The sequence below is a fragment of the Bufo gargarizans genome, chromosome 8 (genome assembly GCF_014858855.1).
Source record: "Bufo gargarizans isolate SCDJY-AF-19 chromosome 8, ASM1485885v1, whole genome shotgun sequence".
Taxonomy (NCBI): domain Eukaryota; kingdom Metazoa; phylum Chordata; class Amphibia; order Anura; family Bufonidae; genus Bufo; species Bufo gargarizans.
The window spans coordinates 190,577,320-190,603,426 of record NC_058087.1 but is presented as its reverse complement, the minus strand read 5'-3'; the positions used below and the strand labels follow the sequence as shown (position 1 = coordinate 190,603,426).

The 26,107-nt window shown below is 44.9% G+C and overlaps 1 protein-coding gene across 2 annotated transcripts; it reads right to left on the bottom strand.

Moving 5' to 3' along the window:
- Nucleotides 1-382: 382 nt before the first annotated feature.
- On the bottom strand, nt 383-25,503 carry MTO1 (mitochondrial tRNA translation optimization 1). 2 transcript variants are annotated; one of them, XM_044303492.1, is made up of 13 exons: nt 25,380-25,498; nt 14,780-14,978; nt 14,410-14,609; nt 14,076-14,193; nt 13,533-13,822; nt 11,649-11,761; nt 11,378-11,568; nt 11,145-11,275; nt 10,811-11,015; nt 7,969-8,140; nt 7,529-7,647; nt 4,876-5,033; nt 383-1,598 (listed from the first exon to the last, which is right to left on the bottom strand). In XM_044303492.1, the coding sequence occupies exons 1-13, from the start codon at nt 25,434-25,436 to the stop codon at nt 1,422-1,424; spliced, it is 2,130 nt and encodes a 709-aa protein (XP_044159427.1). In that variant the 5' UTR covers nt 25,437-25,498; the 3' UTR covers nt 383-1,421. The 2 variants fall into 2 exon arrangements, with proteins under 2 accessions (XP_044159427.1, XP_044159426.1); XM_044303491.1 differs by having other exon boundaries at nt 10,811-11,275; nt 25,380-25,503.
- Between the last annotated feature and the right edge of the window lie 604 nt (nt 25,504-26,107).

Genomic DNA, 26,107 nt, shown 5'->3' with positions numbered 1-26,107 from the left:
GTCATACTGACTCACAGTATTATTTCACTACCACAGCAGACTCCCTATGCGTGTTACTGCAAGGCACAGTGTTCTACACCCCCATACAGGCTCTCAGCAGCCAGGAAATAGACGTTTTTAATGAGATTCGCCACGAATAAATTCGGTTCGAATCAAATGTTTTAAAAAAATTTGGTGATCCGGCCGAATAGAATTTTTGAGACATTCGCTCATCTCTAGTCATAACCATGGAAACAAGCAGTGTATAATGTGATGGAGAAATAAATCCAGCCAGCAAAGGAAGCAATATGGACAATCACAATACATTAGTAAGTGCCTTGGGCTGGAGGTTGTGCGCCGCTGGGTTGAAAGGACCAGAAGACAAAAATCCCAGATTGTGCCAAAGTTAATGTAAGAGAATTGCTGTTTATTTATTACCAGCTTCACTAGTGTCCATCCAGGACCTTTCACACAGTGAGGCCACGATGTATTGGAATGGTCCTCTCGTGTGACAGTCGCACTGTGAACGGCAGAGAGATGGAAGGAGGCGGGGAGCGAGAAGTTTAGTCAGGGGGACGACTTCTTCTGCATTTAAGTAAGAGGTCTACGTATCTGAGCACACAGCACGCCAGAATAAGCCATATCCTACCCATAGAAGAGAAGGAGGCCGTGTCCCTGGAGGAATGGATCAGCGGGTGGTGAGTGGAGGATTGGGGGAGAGAAGCCACCGCAGGAGACATATCAGACGGTGGTATAACTCCTATCTTCCGATGCACGTATACGGGGAGGTCCGGCACCTTACTGTAAATTCATCTAACCGGGATCTCAAGTGTATGGCCAGCTTTAGATACATGAACCATTCTTCTCCACTCACATTCAAAGCTATAAGCAGAAATCTACACTGTGTGCATTGTGGGAAGGGAACCAGCAGATACACAAAGCTGAAGGCAGGTGGTGCTAGACTGCAGTCTGTTTCCAAGGCAACAAGGAAGACTTTGAAAGCAGCTTTGGATGTGACTAGAGAAATATGAGGCAAAATAATTAGCAAATTTGTGTAGACTTAAACTGAAATATTTCTGAAACCAGAACAGTCCATTTATAAGAAAATATAGTGCGCGTCAGACAGTAATAAGTTAGAGAATATCGTATAAACATAAATGTCTAAAGCTGAGTGATCGTAAAAAAAAAAAAATAACTACAACTCTCATTCTGATTGTCACTGAATCTTCCTTGACTCCTAAATCTGAGCTATGCAGCAGCCGGATGCAGGACCTGTTGTTCAGGAGCCCATGGGTTGTCACCCAGCTTTCCCACAAACAGATATAAGAAGATAGCCGGGGTTTCTTTCACCAACTTGACAGAAGACGACGAGTCCAAGGCTGAGGGGTGACTAGAGTCATCCTCATGTGTGACAGCAGATGGTGGAGTCCTCCAGCGCTATCCTACAGGGGGCGCTGACGCAGTGCCCGGCTATCAGTGGAGGGGAGCTCATCACCCGCCGCTCTGTATCTGTGCGTTCCTTTAGTGGCTTCTGTTGACGGGACGCTGGACTTCACGTATCTTAGTAAATTCAGTATGGCGGCCGGAGTCACTCCAGGAATACGGAAGGCGGCACCAATCTGTGAGAAGTGGAGAAAATATATATAAGACAATCACATCCACCATGTAAAGGTTCCGTCACCGGGCAGGAGCGGCACATGACAAGTATAACACCCGGAAATCCAGTCCACTAGATGATGTCATTTATCTATAGAGAGCAGTATTAAAGTAGTTATATCCTTGTACATAGGAGCAGTATTATAGTAGTTATATCCCTGTACATAGGAGCAGTATTATAGTAGTTATATTCTTGTACATAGGAGCAGTATTATAGTAGTTATATTCTTGCACATAGGAGCAGTATTATAGTAATTATATTCTTGGACATAGGAGCAGTATTATAGTAGTTATATTCTTGTACATAGGAGCAGTATTATAGTAGTTATATTCTTGTACATAAGAGCAGTATTATAGTAGTTATATTCTTGTACATAGGAGCAGTATTATAGTAGTTATATTCTTGTACATAGGAGCAGTATTATAGTAGTTATATTCTTGTACATAGGAGGCAGTATTATAGTAGTTATATTCTTGTACATAGGAGCAGTATTATAGTAGTTATATTCTTGTACATAGGAGCAGTATTATAGTAGTTATATTCCCGTACATAGGAGCAGTATTATAGTAGTTATATTCTTGTACATAGGAGCAGTATTATAGTAGTTATATTCTTGCACATAGGAGCAGTATTATAGTAGTTATATTCTTGTACATAGGAGGAGTATTATAGTAGTTATATTCTTGTACATAGGAGGCAGTATTATAGTAGTTATATTCTTGCACATAGGAGGCAGTATTATAGTAGTTATATTCTTGTACATAGGAGCAGTATTATAGTAGTTATATTCTTGTACATAGGAGCAGTATTATAGTAGTTATATTCTTGTACATAGGAGCAGTATTATAGTAGTTATATTCTTGTACATAGGAGGTAGTATTATAGTAGTTATATTCTTGCACATAGGAGGCAGTATTATAGTAGTTATATTCTTGTACATAGGAGCAGTATTATAGTAGTTATATTCTTGTACATAGGAGGCAGTATTATAGTAGTTATATTCTTGTACATATGAGGCAGTATTATAGTAGTTATATTCTTGTACATAGGAGCAGTATTATAGTAGTTATATTCTTGCACATAGGAGCAGTATTATAGTAATTATATTCTTGTACATAGGAGCAGTATTATAGTAGTTATATTCTTGCACATAGGAGCAGTATTATAGTAATTATATTCTTGTACATAGGAGCAGTATTATAGTAGTTATATTCTTGCACATAGGAGCAGTATTATAGTAGTTATATTCTTGTACATAGGAGCAGTATTATAGTAGTTATATTCTTGTACATAGTAGCAGTATTATAGTAGTTATATTCTTGTACATAGGAGCAGTATTATAGTAGTTATATTCTTGTACATAGGAGCAGTATTATAGTAGTTATAGTCTTGTACGTAGGAGCAGTATTATAGTAGTTATATTCTTGTACATAGTAGCAGTATTATAGTAGTTATATTCTTGTACATAGGAGGCAGTATTATAGTAGTTATATTCTTGTACATAGGAGCAGTATTATAGTAGTTATATTCTTGTACATAGGGGGCAGTATTATAGTAGATATATTCTTGTGCATAGGAGCAGTATTATAGTAGTTATATTCTTGTACATAGGAGGCAGTATTATAGTAGTTATATTCTTGTACATAGGAGCAGTATTATAGTAATTATATTCTTGTACATAGGAGGCAGTATTATAGTAGTTATATTCTTGTACACAGGAGGCAGTATTATAGTAGTTATATTCTTGTACATAGGAGCAGTATTATAGTAGTTATATTCTTGTACATAGGAGCAGTATTATAGTAGTTATATTCTTGTACACAGGAGGCAGTATTATAGTAGTTATATTCTTGTACATAGGAGCAGTATTATAGTAGTTATATTCTTGTACATAAGAGCAGTATTATAGTAGTTATATTCTTGTACATAGGAGCAGTATTATAGTAGTTATATTCTTGCACATAGGAGCAGTATTATAGTAGTTATATTCTTGTACATAGGAGGCAGTATTATAGTAGTTATATTCTTGTACATAGGAGGCAGTATTATAGTAGTTATATTCTTGCACATAGGAGGCAGTATTATAGTAGTTATATTCTTGTACATAGGAGCAGTATTATAGTAGTTATATTCTTGTACATAGGAGCAGTATTATAGTAGTTATATTCTTGTACATAGGAGCAGTATTATAGTAGTTATATTCTTGTACATAGGAGGTAGTATTATAGTAGTTATATTCTTGCACATAGGAGGCAGTATTATAGTAGTTATATTCTTGTACATAGGAGCAGTATTATAGTAGTTATATTCTTGCACATAGGAGCAGTATTATAGTAATTATATTCTTGTACATAGGAGCAGTATTATAGTAGTTATATTCTTGCACATAGGAGCAGTATTATAGTAATTATATTCTTGTACATAGGAGCAGTATTATAGTAGTTATATTCTTGTACATAGTAGCAGTATTATAGTAGTTATATTCTTGTACATAGGAGCAGTATTATAGTAGTTATATTCTTGTACATAGGAGCAGTATTATAGTAGTTATAGTCTTGTATGTAGGAGCAGTATTATAGTAGTTATATTCTTGTACATAGTAGCAGTATTATAGTAGTTATATTCTTGTACATAGGAGGCAGTATTATAGTAGTTATATTCTTGTACATAGGAGCAGTATTATAGTAGTTATATTCTTGTACATAGGGGGCAGTATTATAGTAGATATATTCTTGTGCATAGGAGCAGTATTATAGTAGTTATATTCTTGTACATAGGAGGCAGTATTATAGTAGTTATATTCTTGTACATAGGAGCAGTATTATAGTAATTATATTCTTGTACATAGGAGGCAGTATTATAGTAGTTATATTCTTGTACACAGGAGGCAGTATTATAGTAGTTATATTCTTGTACATAGGAGCAGTATTATAGTAGTTATATTTTTGTACATAGGAGCAGTATTATAGTAGTTATATTCTTGTACACAGGAGGCAGTATTATAGTAGTTATATTCTTGTACATAGGAGCAGTATTATAGTAGTTATATTCTTGTACATAGGAGCAGTATTATAGTAGTTATATTCTTGTACATAATAGGCAGTATTATAGTAGTTATATTCTTGTACATTGGAGCAGTATTATAGTAGTTATATTCTTGTACATAATAGGCAGTATTATAGTAGTTATATTCTTGTACATAGGAGGCAGTATTATATCCCAGCATGTAAAAATCTTACCGTCTGAGGGCGACTCAGTGATAGCTTCTCCCGGACTTCATGTGATAAAGTGACATTGAGGTCCATGTAGTCTAGGTCTTCTGGCAATATCAAGGACTCGTCTCTCTGAACATCAGCGATCTCTTTCTGCTGGAATGTGACGTATAGCTCGTACAAAGCTGCAATATAAAAGCCTTTATGTCTTCCTGAGTGATGTAGACATCCCATAAAGTAACCAGTAGACCTCTGACCAGTCTTGAGTAGATCATTGACTTGGTTGGGTTTTCAGCTCAGATATGAGCAAGAAAACTTCCTTCCACTGACAGCAAGTAGAGATTTTGAAAATAGTGAGAAATGGAAACCAAGTATATTAAAGAGTGGAAGAACTGGGACCACTGATCAAGCTCTTGTTTTGACCCCTTCCTGCCTCAACCATTTTCCTTTTTTTTTTCTTCAGTTTTTATGGGTTTTGTTTTAAGGGTGTTCCCTATGCGGTGGAACTGACCTGTTACCTTCATTCTCTGGGTCAGTAGGAATACAGTGATACCACATAGATGGAAATATAAAACAGTGATGGGGTTAGAATATTTTTTTCTTATAGGTTTTTATTGTTTTTACTGCAAAAAAATTGGAAAAACATTTTATATACATATATATTTTTTTTTTTGCATCACCATAACTTTTCTGAGCTGTGTGAGGGCCTATTTTTGTGGGGAGATCTATAGTTTTTACTGATACCACTTTGGACTGTGTATCACATCCCGAACCTCCGGTCCCCGGCTCCACAAAAAAATAGAACATGTCCTATTCTTGTCTGCAATAGCGGACAAGAATAGGCATTTTCTATTATAGTGCCGGCGATGTGCACATGGCCGGTGTCAGTGTTTTGCGGATCTCCAAAACACTTACGGACCTGTGACTGGACCCTAATAGTGACCGTAGGGCCCTCGTGGTAAGGAAAAATAATGTGTCCTGTAGGAAATGTCCTCATAAAACGAGGCATCCTTGTAGTACAGGTTATATAAAAAAAAAAAAAGTATAAAAATGAAAAAATAAAAGATAAAGAATTGAAATAGGTAACGTTATGCAGTCCACAAGTTCCCAATATCCATGTCCATATTGCTTCTATGATGGCTGCCACATGAATAGAAGTGTCCCATGACAGCAGCACAGACTTTACATAAGATTTATGGGTAATTCTAGCGCTGTTGCCCCTAGTATAGTGAGTACAGGATATTTGATGCGCTGCCGATCAGGTGCCTCATTGCATGTTGTACAGTTAATGATCCCTTTAAGCTTTGGGTATTGTCTCTGCGGTTGTATCGCCGCTCACGGTTTTCTGAGTTCTGCGGGGCCTGACAGTTCTGCGCGACTGTGCGTCTATGTAATCCTGAACAGGCCCTCTCTCCGCTGCAGCGTCCTCGTGTATCTTTCGGTACAGACAGGTCTGTGACTGGGTCGCCATAAATGAACCGTCATAAAGATCCCAGATGCGTTTTGGTTTCATCTCAACTCCTTCTTCTGTGGTATCAAGATAGGTGGGCGATCGGCAGCACATTTAGACGAGCAGATTGTCAGGAATGAGCTTTCGCAGAAACATTCGCGCCCGATTATCGGGCAGTGTAAATCCACTGTTACTATTCGCTAACATGGTACCAAACCTTTTTGAACACTTCTATTCACGTGGCAGCCATCATAGAAACAATATCGTGGATGGACATGGATATTGGGAACTTGATTAAAAAAGTGGACTGCCTAACGTTACCTATTTTATATCTTTTTTTTTTTTTTTCATTTTTGTACCTTTTTATACTCTTTTATTTAATACCCTTCACTACAAGGACATTCCCCACAGGACACATTATCCTAACCACGGGGCCCGGCCGTCACTATTAGTGGAGGGATTACGTGTAATTAAATATACTGTTTATTATTCATTTTGAAGGAATATTTTATATAACTATAAATCCTAATATTTTGGTATAATATCTGCCGGGTTCTTTTTCATATATCTATCTATCGCACTTTGTTTTGGCTATTTTGGACAGCCAATGAGCTGGAGCGCCCCCATCATCCATATACCAGTCAGCCGCAATCTAGTGTGAATTATTCCAGTTTGGGTATTCTGAGACACGGCAATGCCAATGGTCTTCATATTTTTATTATTTATTTTTAATATGGGGAAAGGGGGCGATTTTCATTTTATATATTTTTTGCATTTTTTAAAACGTATAAAATCCCCCTAGGGGACTTTAACGTGCGATCACCTGACCGTTTCTCTTATTCACTGCAGTGATTTAACACTGCAGCCTATGGGAAACTCAATACACACCGATGGAGCCCTGCTACATATGAACATTGTTGTGGCAGGCCTTGAAGCCTTCGGAAAGCCTGATGCTGCCATCGATACCGAATGGCTCCCTTGACCTCCGAGCAGAGAATGGGGAAAGCCATTAATGACCAAGAGATCCGCATTATTGCCGATCGCAGACCCAGGTGTCTACTGTGTAACAGAGCAGGCACCCAGGGCAATGAAGCCTGATCAGCTTCTGAGCAGGCGCCTTGTTTGAAGGCCGCATCTGAATGTACAGAAGACGTTCAGAGAAGAGGAAACATTTTACAGCACATGCAGGACATGGCAGTCTGCCCCCCAATGTCCTATAACTGGCGTTACCTTCTATCTTTAAGCGCCGAGCTATATCATGCCGTTTGCTAAATCTCCTCAGGGCTTCCGGAAACAGCCTGGAGAGGGTCTGGAGCTCCACTCCATCGTAGCGCAGCATTTCCACCCCACTAGAGGATGAGATAACAACGTATTAGACATCTGTGCAGCCAAGATGGCGGATACGGGCTCAGACTCGGATTAGTAAGGGAATTCCCAGTTCATGACCACACAACCTTCCATCAAGGGCGTGTGATCATTCACATCTTGTTACCTCATCTGATGTCCCTCCTACAATATACAGACCGATTTGCCAATTGTAAAACATCCAAGGGCATCAAATATTGATATCCCAGTACAATGGGGGCTGCACAGTTCCACCTTCCCATCCCTCGATGGCGCCACCTGAAGGTGAAGCTATGAGCTGCACTGATAGAGGCAGTAGAGATTACCTGAGCACGTTCACACGGGCACTGCTGATCTGCGCCTCTGGAATCAGCTTCTGCCACTTGACGGATGGAAACTGGAGGGAGCGGAGAGCAGAGAGCCCGTCGTCTAAAGCCTGTCTGGTGGCACGCGCCCGTTCGTACCGCTCCCGAGACACACAGTCCGCTTCTTCATATCCTAAACAAATAAGAGTGCAATATGACATTAATGAGGCACCGCTAATCCAAAATCCTGTCCCCATGCCAGATTATCAGAAAAAGGGGTCTTCCAGGAGCTCCTCGGTTTTTACTTGTCCCCTCCCCCGGGGTGTCTGACCTGTATCACACTCACCTGGTCCAAGTCGCTACGATCCTGTCCTGTGGATAGGGTTACGTGCACTGCTGCAGCCAATGGTTGGCCTCTGCGGTGAAGTGTCCCCAATCAGCACGTGCTCCTGCAGTGACGTTCCGCTTGGGGACATGTCACTGCTGAAGCCAGTCATTGGCTGCAGCAGTGCACATGACCTTATTTGCAGGCCTGGGACTGCAGTGAGGGCACAACACTGGAGCAGCAAGGACAAGGTGCGTATGTTTCTCGTATAGGTCAAGCATGCTGGGTGAGAGGAGGGCTACGTAAAAACAAGGGGATTCCTGTTTTTATTATTATTATTGCATTTTACTCATTTTGAGCTACAAATCATATGTCAGCCTCTGTGTATTTGCAGAGTAGCAGGATGTTCAGCGAGTGCTCATGTGTAGTCTTATCGCTGAATTCCTGACAGCTCACCAACACTCATTTATCTTATAATTTAATGATTTTTAGCCCAAACTGAGTAAAAGGCACTCACACAGTGTTCACAGCCTTTAATCATTGCATTATGTAAATTTCTGCAACTTTCTAACATGCTCTGTTTACTACATCACCAGTTTCAAGATCTCTGCTTGCAATCAGTGGAAGTTTCCGTCAAGTGGCTGAAATCCGTGAACAGTCCTAACACTTCACACAGATGAGAGTTTGCTACAATTGCATCCAATCTAAGCAAACAATCTGTCAGCTGTGAGAACTAGTAGGTCAGGAGGTTCCCAGTCACTGGCAGCAAGCAGAGGGAACTGAAACCTAATGGGGCAGATATACTAAGGCTACTTTCACATCTGCATTTTAATTCAGGTTTTCAATTCCGGCCAAGGATCTGAAAACCTGAATTAAACCGATCAGTTTTGTCCCCATTCATTGCCAATGATCAGGATGCAGGAGCTCAATACCGGAAAAAAAACTGATCAGTTTTATCCCCATGCCTTCTGGATGGAGAACAGTCCGTTCAGGATGCATCAGAATGTCTTCAGTTCAGTCCCTCTTACGTTTCTGAACACTTGCCGGAATGCCGGATCCGGCATTAAGTGTTCCGGCAAAACGGATCCGGTTTTCCGGTCTGCGCATGCGCAAACCTTTAAAAATGCCAATTTTTTTTTTTAAATACCGGATCCTTTTTCCGGATGACACCAGAGAGATGGATCCGGTATTTCAATGCATTTGTCAAACGGATCCGTCTGACAAATGCTATTCCTTTGCAACGGAACTGCCTGCCGGAATCCTCTGCTGCAAGTGTGAAAGTACCCTTAACCGCTGAAACTGGAAAAACCTGATCAGGCATGAAAATCAATGTGGCTACTTTCGCACTGGCGGCAGCAGGGTCTGGCAGGCTGTTCAGACATCTTGCTGCGGTTTTTGTCCGTCCGCCTCTCGGCTTGTTTGCCGTGCTGCCGCCAGACCTCCGCCCCACCCCCATTATAGTGAATAGGGCCGGAGTGGACTTCCCAGGGGCATAGTGGGCTAGCGTTCACCGGAACAGCCTGCCAGACCCTGCTGCCGCCAGTGTGAAAGTAGCCTATGTCAATGGTGCCTGATCCGTTTTTTTCTGTTTCTGTTCAGGGGCAATGCTTTTCATGCCTGATCAGGTTTGTTCTGTTTTGATTTAATATATCCTGATGACGGATCCGGTTGTATTAAATGTAACGGATCCTTTTAATTCAGGTTTTGAGAGCCTCTGCTGGATCTCAAAACCTGAATTAAAAATTCAGATGTGAAAGTAGCCTAAGGCCCCTTGCAGACGAGCGTGAGCGGATTAGGTCCGGATGCGTTGCGGATGCGTTCAGTGAAAACCGCATGATTTTGCAAGCAAGTTCATTCAGTTTTGTCTGCGATCGCGTTCAGTTTTTATCGCGCGGGTGCAATGCAATTTTATGCGTTTTCCACACACGTGATAAAAAACTTAAGGTATACAAACATCTCTTAGCAACCATCCGTGAAAAACGCATTGCATCCGTACTTGCTTGCGGATGCGATTTTCACGCAGCCCCATTCACTTCTATGGGGCCTGCGTTGCGTGAAAATCGCACAATATAGAACATGCTGCGATTTTCACGCAACACACAAGTGATGCGTGAAAACCAACGCTCATGTGCACAGCCCTATTAAAAGGAATGGGTCCGGAATCCGTGCGGGCGCAATGCGTTTGCATCACGCATTGCACCCGCGCGGAATACTCGCTCGTGTGAAAGGGGCCTAAGACGGGAGTTTCATAAGTCAGAGTCCATGAAAAGTGAACTGGCGAAAAATGCACCAAATTTATGAAGATGACTCCAAAGTCTGTGTGGCAGAAATTCTGATCTACGCCACCTTCTGGTGGAAATTATAGTAAATGTGACAGGCCACGGATGACCCCGCCTTCTCCTGATAAGCCACACCCACCTTTCTCGCCACGTGGTGAGAGAAAAGTCGCAAAGTGCAGGTGTGTGGTGTAAAACCTTCTATACATCTGCCCCATCGTCCATTAGACAGAACTTTCCACCGCACCCGTTACCTCCTCACCCCTCAGTGTAAGCCGTGTGTCCGCATTGTCCGGTCGCAGAGTCATGCGGTATTCTGCGCGGCTGGTGAACATGCGGTACGGTTCTCGCGTGCCTTGCGTCGTCAGGTCGTCAATAAGGACTCCAATGTACCCCTCCGTGCGGCTCACAGTGAAGGCTGGCCGATCCTTGGCCCTGAGAGCGGCATTGATTCCTGCAATGATCCCCTGGAAGGACACGACATAGAAAAGCTTCAGTAAGGAGGCCATTACAGCACGTGGGCCCTCTCGGTGTATGAACATGGACACATCAGGAACGGCTAAGCCTGCAGTATGTGTGATGACCCAGACGTGTACCTGGGCCGCCGCCTCTTCATATCCAGTGGTGCCGTTGATCTGTCCGGCCAAAAACAGTCTTTGGGCTAGAAACGTCTCCAGAGAAGAGCGGAGCTGCCGAGGGTCGAGAAAATCATACTGCACCCCATAACCTGCAGGCGAGACGAGCGGGGTCAGAATGTACACCTACATGATGGGTAACACATACACTGCACCAACACAGTGTGCAGAGCGGTACAGGAATGACCACTAACCAGGCATCAGCATATGAGCGTTCTCCAGTCCAGGGATCTCCCTCAAAAGCCTCTCCTGAGCCTCGGCCGGAAGCGTCACAGACAGGCCCTGGGGGTAGATGACATCAGAGTCCAGGCCCTCGGGCTCCAGCCAGACCTGGTGTCTCCGACCCGGAAACCGCAAGACTTTCGACTCAATGGAGGGGCAGTATCTAAGGGAGAAAGGTGAAGCTTAGGTGATCAGGACAGGTCTGGTTAGGTTTAATGACAGGTAGGATCTGAGAGTCCTTACCGGGGGCCAGCGCTCGTCTCCTTCACATGACTGCTCAGATGGAGGTTTTCTTGAATGATCTGCTCCACCGCAGCCGTCGTGTAGGTCAAGTGACACGGAAGTTGTTCCTCAGGCTGAAGAAAAGGCATGAAAAGTTCTCACTGTTAATAAAGATCTGCCGTCCTCCTGCTCTAAGACCCAACATCTCCCTGTACAATGGCGGACGTATCAATTAGGGGTCTGGCCTGGGATCTGATCATTTTCGGGTCTGGGATCTGATTATTTTGAGGTCTGGATTTGAATCTGAACGAATTTAGGGGTCAGGTCCAGGGTCTGAACGAATTTAGGGGTCAGGTCCAGGGTCTGAACGAATTTAGGGGTCAGATCCAGGGTCTGAACGAATTTAGGGGTCAGATCCAGGGTCTGAACGAACTTAGGGGTCAGGTCCAGGGTCTGAATGAATTTAATGGTCAGGTCCAGGGTCTGAACGAATTTAGGGGTCAGGTCCAGGGTCTGAACGAATTTAGGGGTCAGGTCCGGGGTCTGAACGAATTTAGGGGTCAGGTCCAGGGTCTGAACGAATTTAGGGGTCAGGTCCGGGGTCTGAACGAATTTAGGGGTCAGGTCCAGGGTCTGAACGAATTTAGGGGTCAGGTCCGGGGTCTGAACGAATTTAGGGGTCAGGTCCAGGGTCTGAACGAATTTAGGGGTCAGGTCCGGGGTCTGAACGAATTTAGGGGTCAGGTCCAGGGTCTGAACGAATTTAGGGGTCAGGTCCAGGGTCTGAACGAATTTAGGGGTCAGGTCCGGGGTCTGAACGAATTTAGGGGTCAGGTCCAGGGTCTGAACGAATTTAGGGGTCAGGTCCAGGGTCTGAACGAATTTAGGGGTCAGGTCCAGGGTCTGAACGAATTTAGGGGTCAGGTCCGGGGTCTGAACGAATTTAGGGGTCAGGTCCAGGGTCTGAACGAATTTAGGGGTCAGGTCCAGGGTCTGAACGAATTTAGGGGTCAGGTCCGGGGTCTGAACGAATTTAGGGGTCAGGTCCAGGGTCTGAACGAATTTAGGGGTCAGGTCCGGGGTCTGAACGAATTTAGGGGTCAGGTCCAGGGTCTGAACGAATTTAGGGGTCAGGTCCAGGGTCTGAACGAATTTAGGGGTCAGGTCCGGGGTCTGAACGAATTTAGGGGTCAGGTCCAGGGTCTGAACGAATTTAGGGGTCAGGTCCAGGGTCTGAACGAATTTAGGGGTCAGGTCCAGGGTCTGAACGAATTTAAGGGTCAGGTCCAGGGTCCGAATGAATTTAAGGGTCAGGTCCGGGGTCCGAATGATTTTAAGGGTCAGGTCTGGGGTCCGATTGATTTTAAGGGTTAAGTCCAGGGTCTGAATGAATTTAGGGGTCAGGTCCAGGGTCCGAATGAATTTAAGGGTCAGGTCCGGGGTCCGAATGATTTTAAGGGTCAGGTCTGGGGTCCGATTGATTTTAAGGGTTAAGTCCAGGGTCTGAATGAATTTAGGGGTCAGGTCCAGGGTCTGAATGATTTTAAGGGTCAGGTCCAGGGTCCGAATGATTTTAAGGGTTAGGTCCAGGGTCTGAATGATTTTATGGGTCAGGTCTGGGGTCTGAATGATTTTATGGGTCAGGTCTGGGGTCTGACTAACTTTTGGGGTCTGATTATTAAGGAGTCTGGGTATTGGGGTAACATATCAGCACTTGACAGTTAGGTTCTACCCATGTCCGGCCGCACTGAGTGGAATCATCCGATGTAGAGAAAAACTCCATCCCCAACAGCGCGGTGCAGCAGGACCTCGCCTAAGCTGTTAGGGTCAGATCAGTCGGCACAGAGCTGATGGGGGACATGCCGGCCCAGGAGCAGTCATCTACAGGCACACAGCATTCCATACCTTGATCCAGACCCGGTCATTCATGAAGCTGAAGGGCACAGGTGGATTATCAGCCTCGTGTCTCGCCACAGCACTGAAGTTAACAGACTCCTTCGATATACGAGGAGGGGTTCCAGTCTTCAACCTCCCAACAGCAAACCCCAAGCGCTCCAGAGTTTGTGCAAGACCGACAGCCGGAGCTTCACCCCAACGTCCGGCCGGAATATGTTCCGTACCCACGCGCACCATTCCACGCAGAAACGTGCCATTGGTCAGCACCACGCTGTGGGCAAATATCTTACTTCCATCCGCTGGAGAAATAAAGAGGCATAATGTAACATTGTGATATTGTGCTGGCACCAAGTTCTGCTCTGTCCCCCTCCATGCTTTACACTGCAGCTTTGCCTACTCTGAGTGGATGCAGTGTATAAACACAAGCTGAGCATGAAATCAGGACGCAGGGAGCCTGGAGACTCTATGTATCACATGTGCAGGTCACGGACTAGTCAGCTCAGGAAAACAACAGGCAATGAGAGTGGGGAAGGACATGGGGACCATACATACCCAGGATGACCCCACTGACTTGACATTTCCCAGGGTGAGTGGGGTCTGGGGGGTCCAGGATTAAGTCTTCTACAGAACCTTCTGTTACAGTGAGACCCGGTGTGTTCAGGATTTCCTTCTGTAGAGAGTATACAGATATTCACGTATACAGCTGTCCCATAGAGTACAATGCAAGTGTGCTGCCATCTGCTGGTGAACGCGATACACAACGTAGGACAGATTTCTCAATGTCTCCGGACAAGAAAACTGTGCATAGAAAACAGTCTTCTCACATTGTGTAAATCTGCCCACTGTATAAATAGCACAAGGCAACCTACTGGTGAAAGGCACCTACCTGCAGGTTCTGCTTGTATAACTTCCTGTCGATCTGTGCTCGCAGCCCCCATACTGCTGGGCCCTTGCGTCGGTTCAAGACCTTGTAATGGATCCCAGAGAGATCACAAATCCTCCCACAAACTCCATCCAGAGCATCCACTTCTCTCATTAGGTGACCCTTACCGATGCCCCCGAAGGACGGGTTACAAGACATCTGACCTGAAGGTGCACAGAAATCACCATTAGATATGGACCATAGAGGGCATCACAGCTTAGTCATGTGCCCGGCAGTCTGGCTAAGGTGACAGCATGGCATTATGCCAAGCCCAAGGATGGCAGACTGTCTGAACATTGCCCTGTGTATATAGGGCATACACTGATGTTGTTACCTATTGTCGCCACCTTGTGTGTAATGAGCAGGGTGCTGGCTCCAGACCGTGCCGCGGCTGCAGCAGCTTCAGTGCCCGCATGTCCTCCCCCCACCACCACCACGTTGTAGCGCGCCACCTCCTCATCGCTCGGGGCTGAACTGAGTGCCCGTCTGGACATCCGGGAAAATGACGAGCGAGCTCCATGATAGAGGATCCACTGCAAGAGAGATAGAGAAAGATACAGTCAGAGATACAGATACAGGCAGAGATACAGCCAGGGATACAGGCAGAGATACAGCCAGGGATACAGTCAAGAATACAGATACAGGAAAAGATACAGCCAGAGATACAGTCAGAGATACTGGCAGAGATACAGCCAGGGATACAGATACAGGCAGGGATTCAGCCAGGGATACAGTCAGAGATACAGGCAGGGATACAGGCAGAGATACAGCCAAAGATACAGGCAGAGATACAGGCAGAGATACAGTCAGGGATACAGATACAGGCAGGGATTCAGCCAGGGATACAGTCAGAGATACTGGCAGAGGTACAGCCAGGGATACAGATACAGGAAAAGATACAGTCAGAAATACTGTCAGGGATACAGTCAGGGATACAGTCAGGGATACAGGCAGGGATACAGGCAGGGATACAGGCAGGGATACAGGCAGAGATACAGCCAGAGATACAGCCAGAGATACAGCCAGAGATACAGGCAGAGATACAGTCAGGGATACAGTCAGGGATACAGTCATGGATACAGGCAGAGATACAGGCAGGGATACAGGCAGAGATACAGGCAGAGATACAGGCAGAGATACAGTCAGGGATACAGGCAGAGATACAGCCAGGGATACAGTCAGGGATACAGTCAGGGATACTGGCAGAGGTACAGTCAGGGATACAGATACAGGAAAAGATACAGTCAGAAATACAGTCAGAGATACAGTCAGGGATACAGTCAGGGATACAGCTAGAGATACAGGCAGAGATACAGGCAGAGATACCGGCAGAGATACAGTGAGATAGTCACAGACAGAGTCAGGGGCAGGCAACGGCCTGGACATGTGACCAGCTCTGCCCTCCATATCCCCCAGATAAACCCTGAGGCACCCCCTGATAGTGAGCAGATTGGGGTCCTGCTGCCCACCATGAACTGTCTCCAGAAGAACCCCGCCCTATGTCAGGACTCCTCATCACAGCAAGCAAGAGCTGCTCCTTGTAGAGGCAGAGACAGTCATTAACCCTTCCTGAGAATCAGCGTATCCATGGTAACCAAGCAGTTCTGTAACATATCCAGAGAATGTGAATTATTGAGAGGTGTATCTAATCTTATGTGCGATACTGTCTGCAAAGCGCTGTATCTGAGGCTACTTTCTCACTAGCGTTTTTTGCAGATCCGTCATAGATCAGAAAAAAACCGCTTCCGTTACCATAATACAACCGCATGAGTCCGTCATGACCGGATCCGGTTGTATTATGTCTTCTATAGCCATGACTGATCCGTCATGAACACCATTGAAAGTCAAACGGATCAGTTTTCTATTGTGTCAGAAAAAAAACGTCTTGCTCCGCTTGCAGCGTTATTCTGTCCGTGATGGGAGCGCAACTAAACTGAACGGAATGCATTTTGGAGCAGTTCAGTTTTATCCCCACTGACAATGAATGGGCACAAAACAGAAGCGTTTTCCTCCGGTATTGAGACCCTATGAGAGAAAGGGAAAGCGCAGATGTGAAAGTAACTTAATCCCCTCCTGTGTGATACTGTCTGCTGAGCGGTGTATCTAATCCTATCCTGTGTGATACTGTCTGCTGAGCTGTGTATCTAATCCTGTCCTGTGTGATACTGTCTGCTGAGCTGTGTATCTAATCCTATCCTGTGTGATACCGTCTGCTGAGCGGTGTATCTAATCCTCTCCTGTGTGATACCGTCTGCTGAGCTGTGTATCTAATCCTATCCTGTGTGATACTGTCTGCTGAGCTGTGTATCTAATCCTATCATGTGTGATACTGTCTGCTGAGCTGTGTATCTAATCCTATCCTGTGTGATACTGTCTGCTGAGCTGTGTATCTAATCCTATCCCGTGTGATACTGTCTGCTGAGCTGTGTATCTAATCCTATCCTGTGTGATACTGCCTGCTGAGCTGTGTATCTAATCCTATCCTGTGTGATACTGTCTGCTGAGCTGTGTATCTAATCCTATCCTGTGTGATACTGTCTGCTGAGCGGTGTATCTAATCCTATCCTGTGTGATACTGTCTGCTGAGCGGTGTATCTAATCCTCTCCTGTGTGATACTGTCTGCTGAGCTGTGTATCTAATCCTATCATGTGTGATACTGTCTGCTGAGCTGTGTATCTAATCCTATCATGTGTGATACTGTCTGCTGAGCTGTGTATCTAATCCTATCATGTGTGATACTGTCTGCTGAGCTGTGTATCTAATCCTATCCTGTGTGATACTGTCTGCTGAGCTGTGTATCTAATCCTCTCCTGTGTGATACTGTCTGCTGAGCCGTGTATCTAATCCTCTCCTGTGTGATACTGTGCTGAGCGGTGTATCTAATCCTATCCTGTGTGATACTGTCTGCTGAGCTGTGTATCTAATCCTATCCTGTGTGATACTGTCTGCTGAGCTGTGTATCTAATCCTGTCCTGTGTGATACTGTCTGCTGAGCTGTGTATCTAATCCTCTCCTGTGTGATACTGTCTGCTGAGCTGTGTATCTAATCCTATCCTGTGTGATACTGTCTGCTGAGCTGTGTATCTAATCCTATCCTGTGTGATACTGTCTGCTGAGGCTGTGTATCTAATCCTCTCCTGTGTGATACTGTCTGCTGAGCTGTGTATCTAATCCTATCCTGTGTGATACTGTCTGCTGAGCTGTGTATCTAATCCTATCCTGTGTGATACTGTCTGCTGAGCTGTGTATCTAATCCTATCCTGTGTGATACTGTCTGCTGAGGCTGTGTATCTAATCCTATCCTGTGTGATACTGTCTGCTGAGCTGTGTATCTAATCCTATCCTGTGTGATACTGTCTGCTGAGCTGTGTATCTAATCCTATTCCTGTGTGATACTGTCTGCTGAGCGGTGTAATCTAATCCTATCCTGTGTGATACTGTCTGCTGAGCTGTGTATCTAATCCGATCCTGTGTGATCGGTCTGCTGAAGCTGTGTATCTAATCCTAGCCTGTGTGATACTGTCTGCTAAACGGTGTATCTAATCCTATCCTGTGTGATACTGTCTGCTGAGCTGTGTATCTAATCCTATCCTGTGTGATACTGTCTGCTGAGTCCATGTATCTAATCCTCTCCTGTGTGATACTGTCTGCTGAGCGTGTATCTAATCCTATCCCTGTGTGATACTGTCTGCTGAGCTGTGTATCTAATCCTATCATGTGTGATACTGTCTAGCTGAGCTGTGTATCTAATCCTATCAGGTGTGATACTGTCTGCTGAGCTGTGTATCTAATCCTATCATGGTGATACTGTCTGCTGAGCGGTGTATCTACTCCTTCCTGTGTGATACTGTCTGCTGAGCTGTGTATCTAATCCTCTACTGTGTGATACTGTCTGCTGAGCTGTGTATCTAATCCTATCCTGTGTGATACTGTCTGCTGAGCTGTGTATCTAATCCTCTCCTGTGTGTACTGTCTGCTGAGCCTGTGTATCTAATCCTATCCTGTGTGATACTGCCTGCTGAGCTGTGTATCTAATCCTATCCTGTGTGATACTGTCTGCTGAGCCGGTGTATCTAATCCTATCCTGTGTGATACTGTCTGCTGAGCCGGTGTATCTAATCCTCTCCTGTGTGATACTGTCTGCTGAGCTGTGTATCTAATCCTATCCTGTGTGATACTGTCTGCTGAGCTGTGTATCTAATCCTATCCTGTGTGATACTGTCCTGCTGAGCTGTGTATCTAATCCTATCCTGTGTGGATACTGTCTGCTGAGCTGTGTATCTAATCCTCTCCGTGTGATACGTCTGCTGAGCTGTGTATCTAATCCTATCCTGTGTGATACTGTCTGCTGACGGTGTATCTAATCCTATCCTGTGTGATACTGTCGCTGAGCGGTGTATCTAATCCTATCCTGTGTGATACTGTCCTGCTGAGGCTGTGTATCTAATCCTATCCTGTGTGATACTGTCTGCTGAGCTGTGTATCTAATCCTCTCCTGTGTGATACTGTCTGCTGAGCTGTGTATCTAATCCTGTCCTGTGTGATACTGTCTGCTGAGCTGTGTATCTAATCCTCTCCTGTGTGATACTGTCTGCTGAGCTGTGTATCTAATCCTATCCTGTGTGATACTGTCTGCTGAGCTGTGTATCTAATCCTCTCCTGTGTGATACTGTCTGCTGAGCTGTGTATCTAATCCTATCCTGTGTGATACTGCCTGCTGAGCTGTGTATCTAATCCTATCCTGTGTGATACTGTCTGCTGAGCTGTGTATCTAATCCTATCCTGTGTGATACTGTCTGCTGAGCTGTGTATCTAATCCTATCCTGTGTGATACTGTCTGCTGAGCTGTGTATCTAATCCTCTCCTGTGTGATACTGTCTGCTGAGCTGTGTATCTAATCCTATCCTGTGTGATACTGTCTGCTGAGCTGTGTATCTAATCCTATCCTGTGTGATACTGTCTGCTGAGCTGTGTATCTAATCCTATCCTGTGTGATACTGTCTGCTGAGCTGTGTATCTAATCCTATCCTGTGTGATACTGTCTGCTGAGCTGTGTATCTAATCCTATCCTGTGTGATACTGTCTGCTGAGCTGTGTATCTAATCCTATCCTGTGTGATACTGTCTGCTGAGCTGTGTATCTAATCCTATCCTGTGTGATACTGTCTGCTGAGCTGTGTATCTAATCCTATCCTGTGTGATACTGTCTGCTGAGCTGTGTATCTAATCCTATCCTGTGTGATACTGTCTGCTGAGCTGTGTATCTAATCCTATCCTGTGTGATACTGTCTGCTGAGCTGTGTATCTAATCCTATCCTGTGTGATACTGTCTGCTGAGCTGTGTATCTAATCCTATCCTGTGTGATACTGTCTGCTGAGCTGTGTATCTAATCCTATCCTGTGTGATACTGTCTGCTGAGCTGTGTATCTAATCCTATCCTGTGTGATACTGTCTGCTGAGCTGTGTATCTAATCCTATCCTGTGTGATACTGTCTGCTGAGCTGTGTATCTAATCCTATCCTGTGTGATACTGTCTGCTGAGCTGTGTATCTAATCCTATCCTGTGTGATACTGTCTGCTGAGCTGTGTATCTAATCCTATCCTGTGTGATACTGTCTGCTGAGCTGTGTATCTAATCCTATCCTGTGTGATACTGTCTGCTGAGCTGTGTATCTAATCCTCTCCTGTGTGATACTGTCTGCTGAGCTGTGTATCTAATCCTATCCTGTGTGATACTGTCTGCTGAGCTGTGTATCTAATCCTATCCTGTGTGATACTGTCTGCTGAGCTGTTATCTAATCCTCTCCTGTGTGATACTGTCTGCTGAGCTGTGTATCTAATCCTATCCTGTGTGATACTGTCTGCTGAGCTGTGTATCTAATCCTATCCTGTGTGATACTGTCTGCTGAGCTGTGTATCTAATCCTATCCTGTGTGATACTGTCTGCTGAGCTGGTATCTAATCCTATCCTGTGTGATACTGTCTGCTGAGCTGTGTATCTAATCCTATCTGTGTGATACTGTCTGCTGAGCTGTGTATCTAATCCTATCCTGTGTGATACTGTCTGCTGAGCTGTGTATCTAATCCTATCCTGTGTGATACTGTCTGCTGAGCTGTGTATCTAATCCTATCCTGTGTGCTACTGTCTGCTGAGCTGTGTATCTAATCCTATCCTGTGTGATACTGTCTGCTGAGCTGTGTATCTAATCCTCTCCTGTGTGATACTGTCTGCTGAGCTGTGTATCTAATCCTATCCTGTGTGATACTGTCTGCTGAGCTGTGTATCTAATCCTATCCTGTGTGATACTGTCTGCTGAGCTGTGTATCTAATCCTATCCTGTGTGATACTGTCTGCTGAGCTGTGTATCTAATCCTATCCTGTGTGATACTGTCTGCTGAGCTGTGTATCTAATCCTATCCTGTGTGATACTGTCTGCTGAGCGGTGTATCTAATCCTATCCTGTGTGATACTGTCTGCTGAGCTGTGTATCTAATCCTATCCTGTGTGATACTGTCTGCTGAGCTGTGTATCTAATCCTATCCTGTGTGATACTGTCTGCTGAGCTGTGTATCTAATCCTATCCTGTGTGATACTGTCTGCTGAGCTGTGTATCTAATCCTATCCTGTGTGATACTGTCTGCTGAGCTGTGTATCTAATCCTCTCCTGTGTGATACTGTCTGCTGAGCTGTGTATCTAATCCTCTCCTGTGTGATACTGTCTGCTGAGCTGTGTATCTAATCCTATCCTGTGTGATACTGTCTGCTGAGCTGTGTATCTAATCCTATCCTGTGTGATACTGTCTGCTGAGCTGTGTATCTAATCCTATCCTGTGTGATACTGTCTGCTGAGCTGTGTATCTAATCCTCTCCTGTGTGATACTGTCTGCTGAGCTGTGTATCTAATCCTATCCTGTGTGATACTGTCTGCTGAGCTGTGTATCTAATCCTATCCTGTGTGATACTGTCTGCTGAGCTGTGTATCTAATCCTATCCTGTGTGATACTGTCTGCTGAGCTGTGTATCTAATCCTATCCTGTGTGATACTGTCTGCTGAGCTGTGTATCTAATCCTATCCTGTGTGATACTGTCTGCTGAGCTGTGTATCTAATCCTATCCTGTGTGATACTGTCTGCTGAGCTGTGTATCTAATCCTATCCTGTGTGATACTGTCCTGCTGAGCTGTGTATCTAATCCTATCCTGTGTGATACTGTCTGCTGAGCTGTGTATCTAATCCTCTCCTGTGTGATACTGTCTGCTGAGCTGTGTATCTATACTGTCTGCTGAGCTGTGTATCTAATCCTATCCTGTGTGATACTGTCTGCTGAGCTGTGTATCTAATCCTCTCCTGTGTGATACTGTCTGCTGAGCTGTGTATCTAATCCTATCCTGTGTGATACTGTCTGCTGAGCTGTGTATCTAATCCTATCCTGTGTGATACTGTCTGCTGAGCTGTGTATCTAATCCTATCCTGTGTGATACTGTCTGCTGAGCTGTGTATCTAATCCTATCCTGTGTGATACTGTCTGCTGAGCTGTGTATCTAATCCTATCCTGTGTGATACTGTCTGCTGAGCTGTGTATCTAATCCTATCCTGTGTGATACTGTCTGCTGAGCTGTGTATCTAATCCTCTCCTGTGTGATACTGTCTGCTGAGCTGTGTATCTAATCCTATCCTGTGTGATACTGTCTGCTGAGCTGTGTATCTAATCCTCTCCTGTGTGATACTGTCTGCTGAGCTGTGTATCTAATCCTATCCTGTGTGATACTGTCTGCTGAGCTGTGTATCTAATCCTATCCTGTGTGATACTGTCTGCTGAGCTGTGTATCTAATCCTATCCTGTGTGATACTGTCTGCTGAGCTGTGTATCTAATCCTTCCTGTGTGATACTGTCTGATGAGCTGTGTATCTAATCCTCTCCTGTGTGATACTGTCTGCTGAGCTGTGTATCTAATCCTATCCTGTGTGATACTGTCTGCTGAGCTGTGTATCTAATCCTATCCTGTGTGATACTGTCTGCTGAGCTGTGTATCTAATCCTATCATGTGTGATACTGTCTGCTGAGCTGTGTATCTAATCCTATCCTGTGTGATACTGTCTGCTGAGCTGTGTATCTAATCCTATCCTGTGTGATACTGTCTGCTGAGCTGTGTATCTAATCCTATCCTGTGTGATACTGTCTGCTGAGCTGTGTATCTAATCCTATCCTGTGTGATACTGTCTGCTGAGCTGTGTATCTAATCCTCTCCTGTGTGATACTGTCTGCTGAGCTGTGTATCTAATCCTATCCTGTGTGATACTGTCTGCTGAGCTGTGTATCTAATCCTATCCTGTGTGATACTGTCTGCTGAGCTGTGTATCTAATCCTCTCCTGTGTGATACTGTCTGCTGAGCTGTGTATCTAATCCTATCCTGTGTGATACTGTCTGCTGAGCTGTGTATCTAATCCTATCCTGTGTGATACTGTCTGCTGAGCTGTGTATCTAATCCTATCCTGTGTGATACTGTCTGCTGAGCTGTGTATCTAATCCTATCCTGTGTGATACTGTCTGCTGAGCTGTGTATCTAATCCTATCCTGTGTGATACTGTCTGCTGAGCTGTGTATCTAATCCTCTCCTGTGTGATACTGTCTGCTGAGCTGTGATCTAATCCTATCCTGTGTGATACGTCTGCTGAGCTGTGTATCTAATCCTATCCTGTGTGATACTGTCTGCTGAGCTGTGTATCTAATCCTATCCTGTGTGATACTGTCTGCTGAGCTGTGTATCTAATCCTATCCTGTGTGATACTGTCTGCTGAGCTGTGTATCTAATCCTATCCTGTGTGATACTGTCTGCTGAGCTGTGTATCTAATCCTATCCTGTGATACTGTCTGCTGAGCTGTGTATCTAATCCTCTCCTGTGTGATACTGTCTGCTGAGCTGTGTATCTAATCCTCTCCTGTGTGATACTGTCTGCTGAGCTGTGTATCTATCCTATCCTGTGTGATACTGTCTGCTGAGCTGTGTATCTAATCCTCTCCTGTGTGATACTGTCTGCTGAGCTGTGTATCTAATCCTATCCTGTGTGATACTGTCTGCTGAGCTGTGTATCTAATCCTATCCTGTGTGATACTGTCTGCTGAGCTGTGTATCTAATCCTATCCTGTGTGATACTGTCTGCTGAGCTGTGTATCTAATCCTCTCCTGTGTGATACTGTCTGCTGAGCTGTGTATCTAATCCTCTCCTGTGTGATACTGTCTGCTGAGCTGTGTATCTAATCCTCTCCTGTGTGATACTGTCTGCTGAGCTGTGTATCTAATCCTATCCTGTGTGATACTGTCTGCTGAGCTGTGTATCTAATCCTATCCTGTGTGATACTGTCTGCTGAGCTGTGTATCTAATCCTCTCCTGTGTGATACTGTCTGCTGAGCTGTGTATCTAATCATCTCCTGTGTGATACTGTCTGCTGAGCTGTGTATCTAATCCTATCCTGTGTGATACTGACTGCTGAGCTGTGTGATCTAATCCTATCCGTGTGATACTGTCTGCGAGCTGTGTATCTAATCCTCTCCTGTGTGATACTGTCTTGCTGAGCTGTGTATCTAATCCTATCCTGTGTGATACTGTCTGCATGATGCTGTGTATCTAATCCTCTCCTGTGTGATACTGTCTGCTGAGCTGTGTATCTAATCCTATCCTGTGTGATACTGTGCTGAGCGCTGTATATCTAATTCCTATCCTGTGTGATACTGTCTGCTGAGCTGTGTATCTAATCCTATCCTGTGTGACTACTGTCTGCTGAGCTGTGTATCTAATCCTCTCCTGTGTGATACTGTCTGCCTGAGCTGTGTATCTAATCCTATCAGTGTGATACTGTCTGCTGAGCTGTGTATCTAATCCTCTCCTGTGTGATACTGTCTGCTGAGCTGTGTATCTAATCCTATCAGTGTGATACTGTCTGCTGAGCTGTGTATCTAATCCTATCCTGTGTGATACTGTCTGCTGAGCTGTGTATCTAATCCTATCCTGTGTGATACTGTCTGCAGTGCTGTGTATCTTAATCCTATCCTGTGTGATACTGTCTGCTGAGCTGTGTATCTAATCCTATCCTGTGTGATACTGTCTGCTGAGCTGTGTGTCTAATACTATCCTGTGTGATACTGTCTGCAGTGCTGTGTATCTAATCCTATCCTGTGTGATACTGTCTGCTGAGCTGTGTATCTAATCCTATCCTGTGTGATAGTGTCTGCTGAGCCGCGTATCTAATCCTATCCTGTGTGATACTGTCTGCTGAGCTGTGTATCTAATCCTATCCCGTGTGATACTGTCTGCTGAGCTGTGTATCTAATCCTATCCTGTGTGATACTGTCTGCTGAGCTGTGTATCTAATCCTATCCTGTGTGATACTGTCTGCTGAGCTGTGTATCTGATCCTATCCTGTGTGATACTGTCTGCTGAGCTGTGTATCTAATCCTATCCTGTGTGATACTGTGCTGAGCTGTGTATCTAATCCTATCCTGTGTGATACTGTGCTGAGCTGTGTATCTAATCCTATCAGTGTGATACTGTGCTGAGCTGTGTATCTAATCCTATCCTGTGTGATACTGTCTGCTGAGCTGTGTATCTAATCCTATCCTGTGTGATACTGTCTGCTGAGCCGTGTATCTAATCCTATCCTGTGTGATACTGTCTGCTGAGCTGTGTATCTAATCCTCTCCTGTGTGATACAGTCTGCTGAGCTGTGTATCTAACCCTATCCTGTGTGATACTGTGCTGAGCTGTGTATGTAATTGTATTGGTGATACTGGTGGATGAATCTAGGCCTGTGACGGGCAATACTCTCTTGAGCTGCTGTAGGACTACAGGTCGCAGCCGGTGTGTGGTCTCTGATAACAGCCGGTGCTGTGTGACGTCCCGGTGTCCTGTCTCCTCCGGTATCTCCATCCTCACCTTTCCTCCATGTTCTGCGATGGACGCCGCCATCTTGATGACCTCCCGACCTACCATACAGACGGGACACGCTCTGCCGTCCGCTCTGCACGCTGGAGGACCGCAGCGGCAGGTCTCTATGGTGGCATTGTGTGTATGGCCTCCATGCTGCTCCCTCCTTCCTCATAGAGCTCTGTGTGTGTCCTTGTGGAGCGCTGCCATAGCATCTCCATGGACAGTGGCACCAAACCAGCCCACCATGTCACACACCATTAGCACTCTGTTCACACCTTCAGGATTTAATGAGGCGTCTTCTACCAATCCGCATCCAGTGCACATCAGTGGCTGAAACGCACAAAAAGTGCTGATGGATTCACTCCATCTAATGCACTAATCGTGCGGAATCGGCTCCGTGGCAGAAACGCGTCAGCCTGTGTCTGCACATCCGTTACATGTGATCACACTGTATGAGAGGCGCGGACGTCCGCGTGCTCGCCGCCAAAACAGTCCCATCCGTGTGAGTGGAACAGATCTTCTCTCCCTAAAATTTCTGCAACACCGTCCACTGTGTGTGAACACACCCTTAAAGTGTAGTTCTGTCCCCCAGAATGTAAATAAAACCCACTGGCCTGTCTGCCAATCACAGAGGTCATGGGGCCGGACAGCGGACAGGCAAGTTGGTTTTATGTTCCGGGTACAGAGAACCCTAGGGCCATTAGGATACTAGGGGCATTGTGGTGGTGGGGGGG

Excerpts from the sequence above, each read along its gene's own strand:
- MTO1 (XM_044303491.1), bottom strand. The coding sequence starts at position 25,436 with ATGGTAGGTCGGGAGGTCATCAAGATGGCGGCGTCCATCGCAGAACAT. Across the intron at positions 14,194-14,409 it reads TATACAAGCAGAACCTGCAG|AAGGAAATCCTGAACACACC; the intron begins GTAGGTGCCTTT and ends TACTCTCTACAG. Across the intron at positions 1,599-4,875 it reads CACTGAGTCGCCCTCAGACG|ATTGGTGCCGCCTTCCGTAT; the intron begins GTAAGATTTTTA and ends CACTTCTCACAG.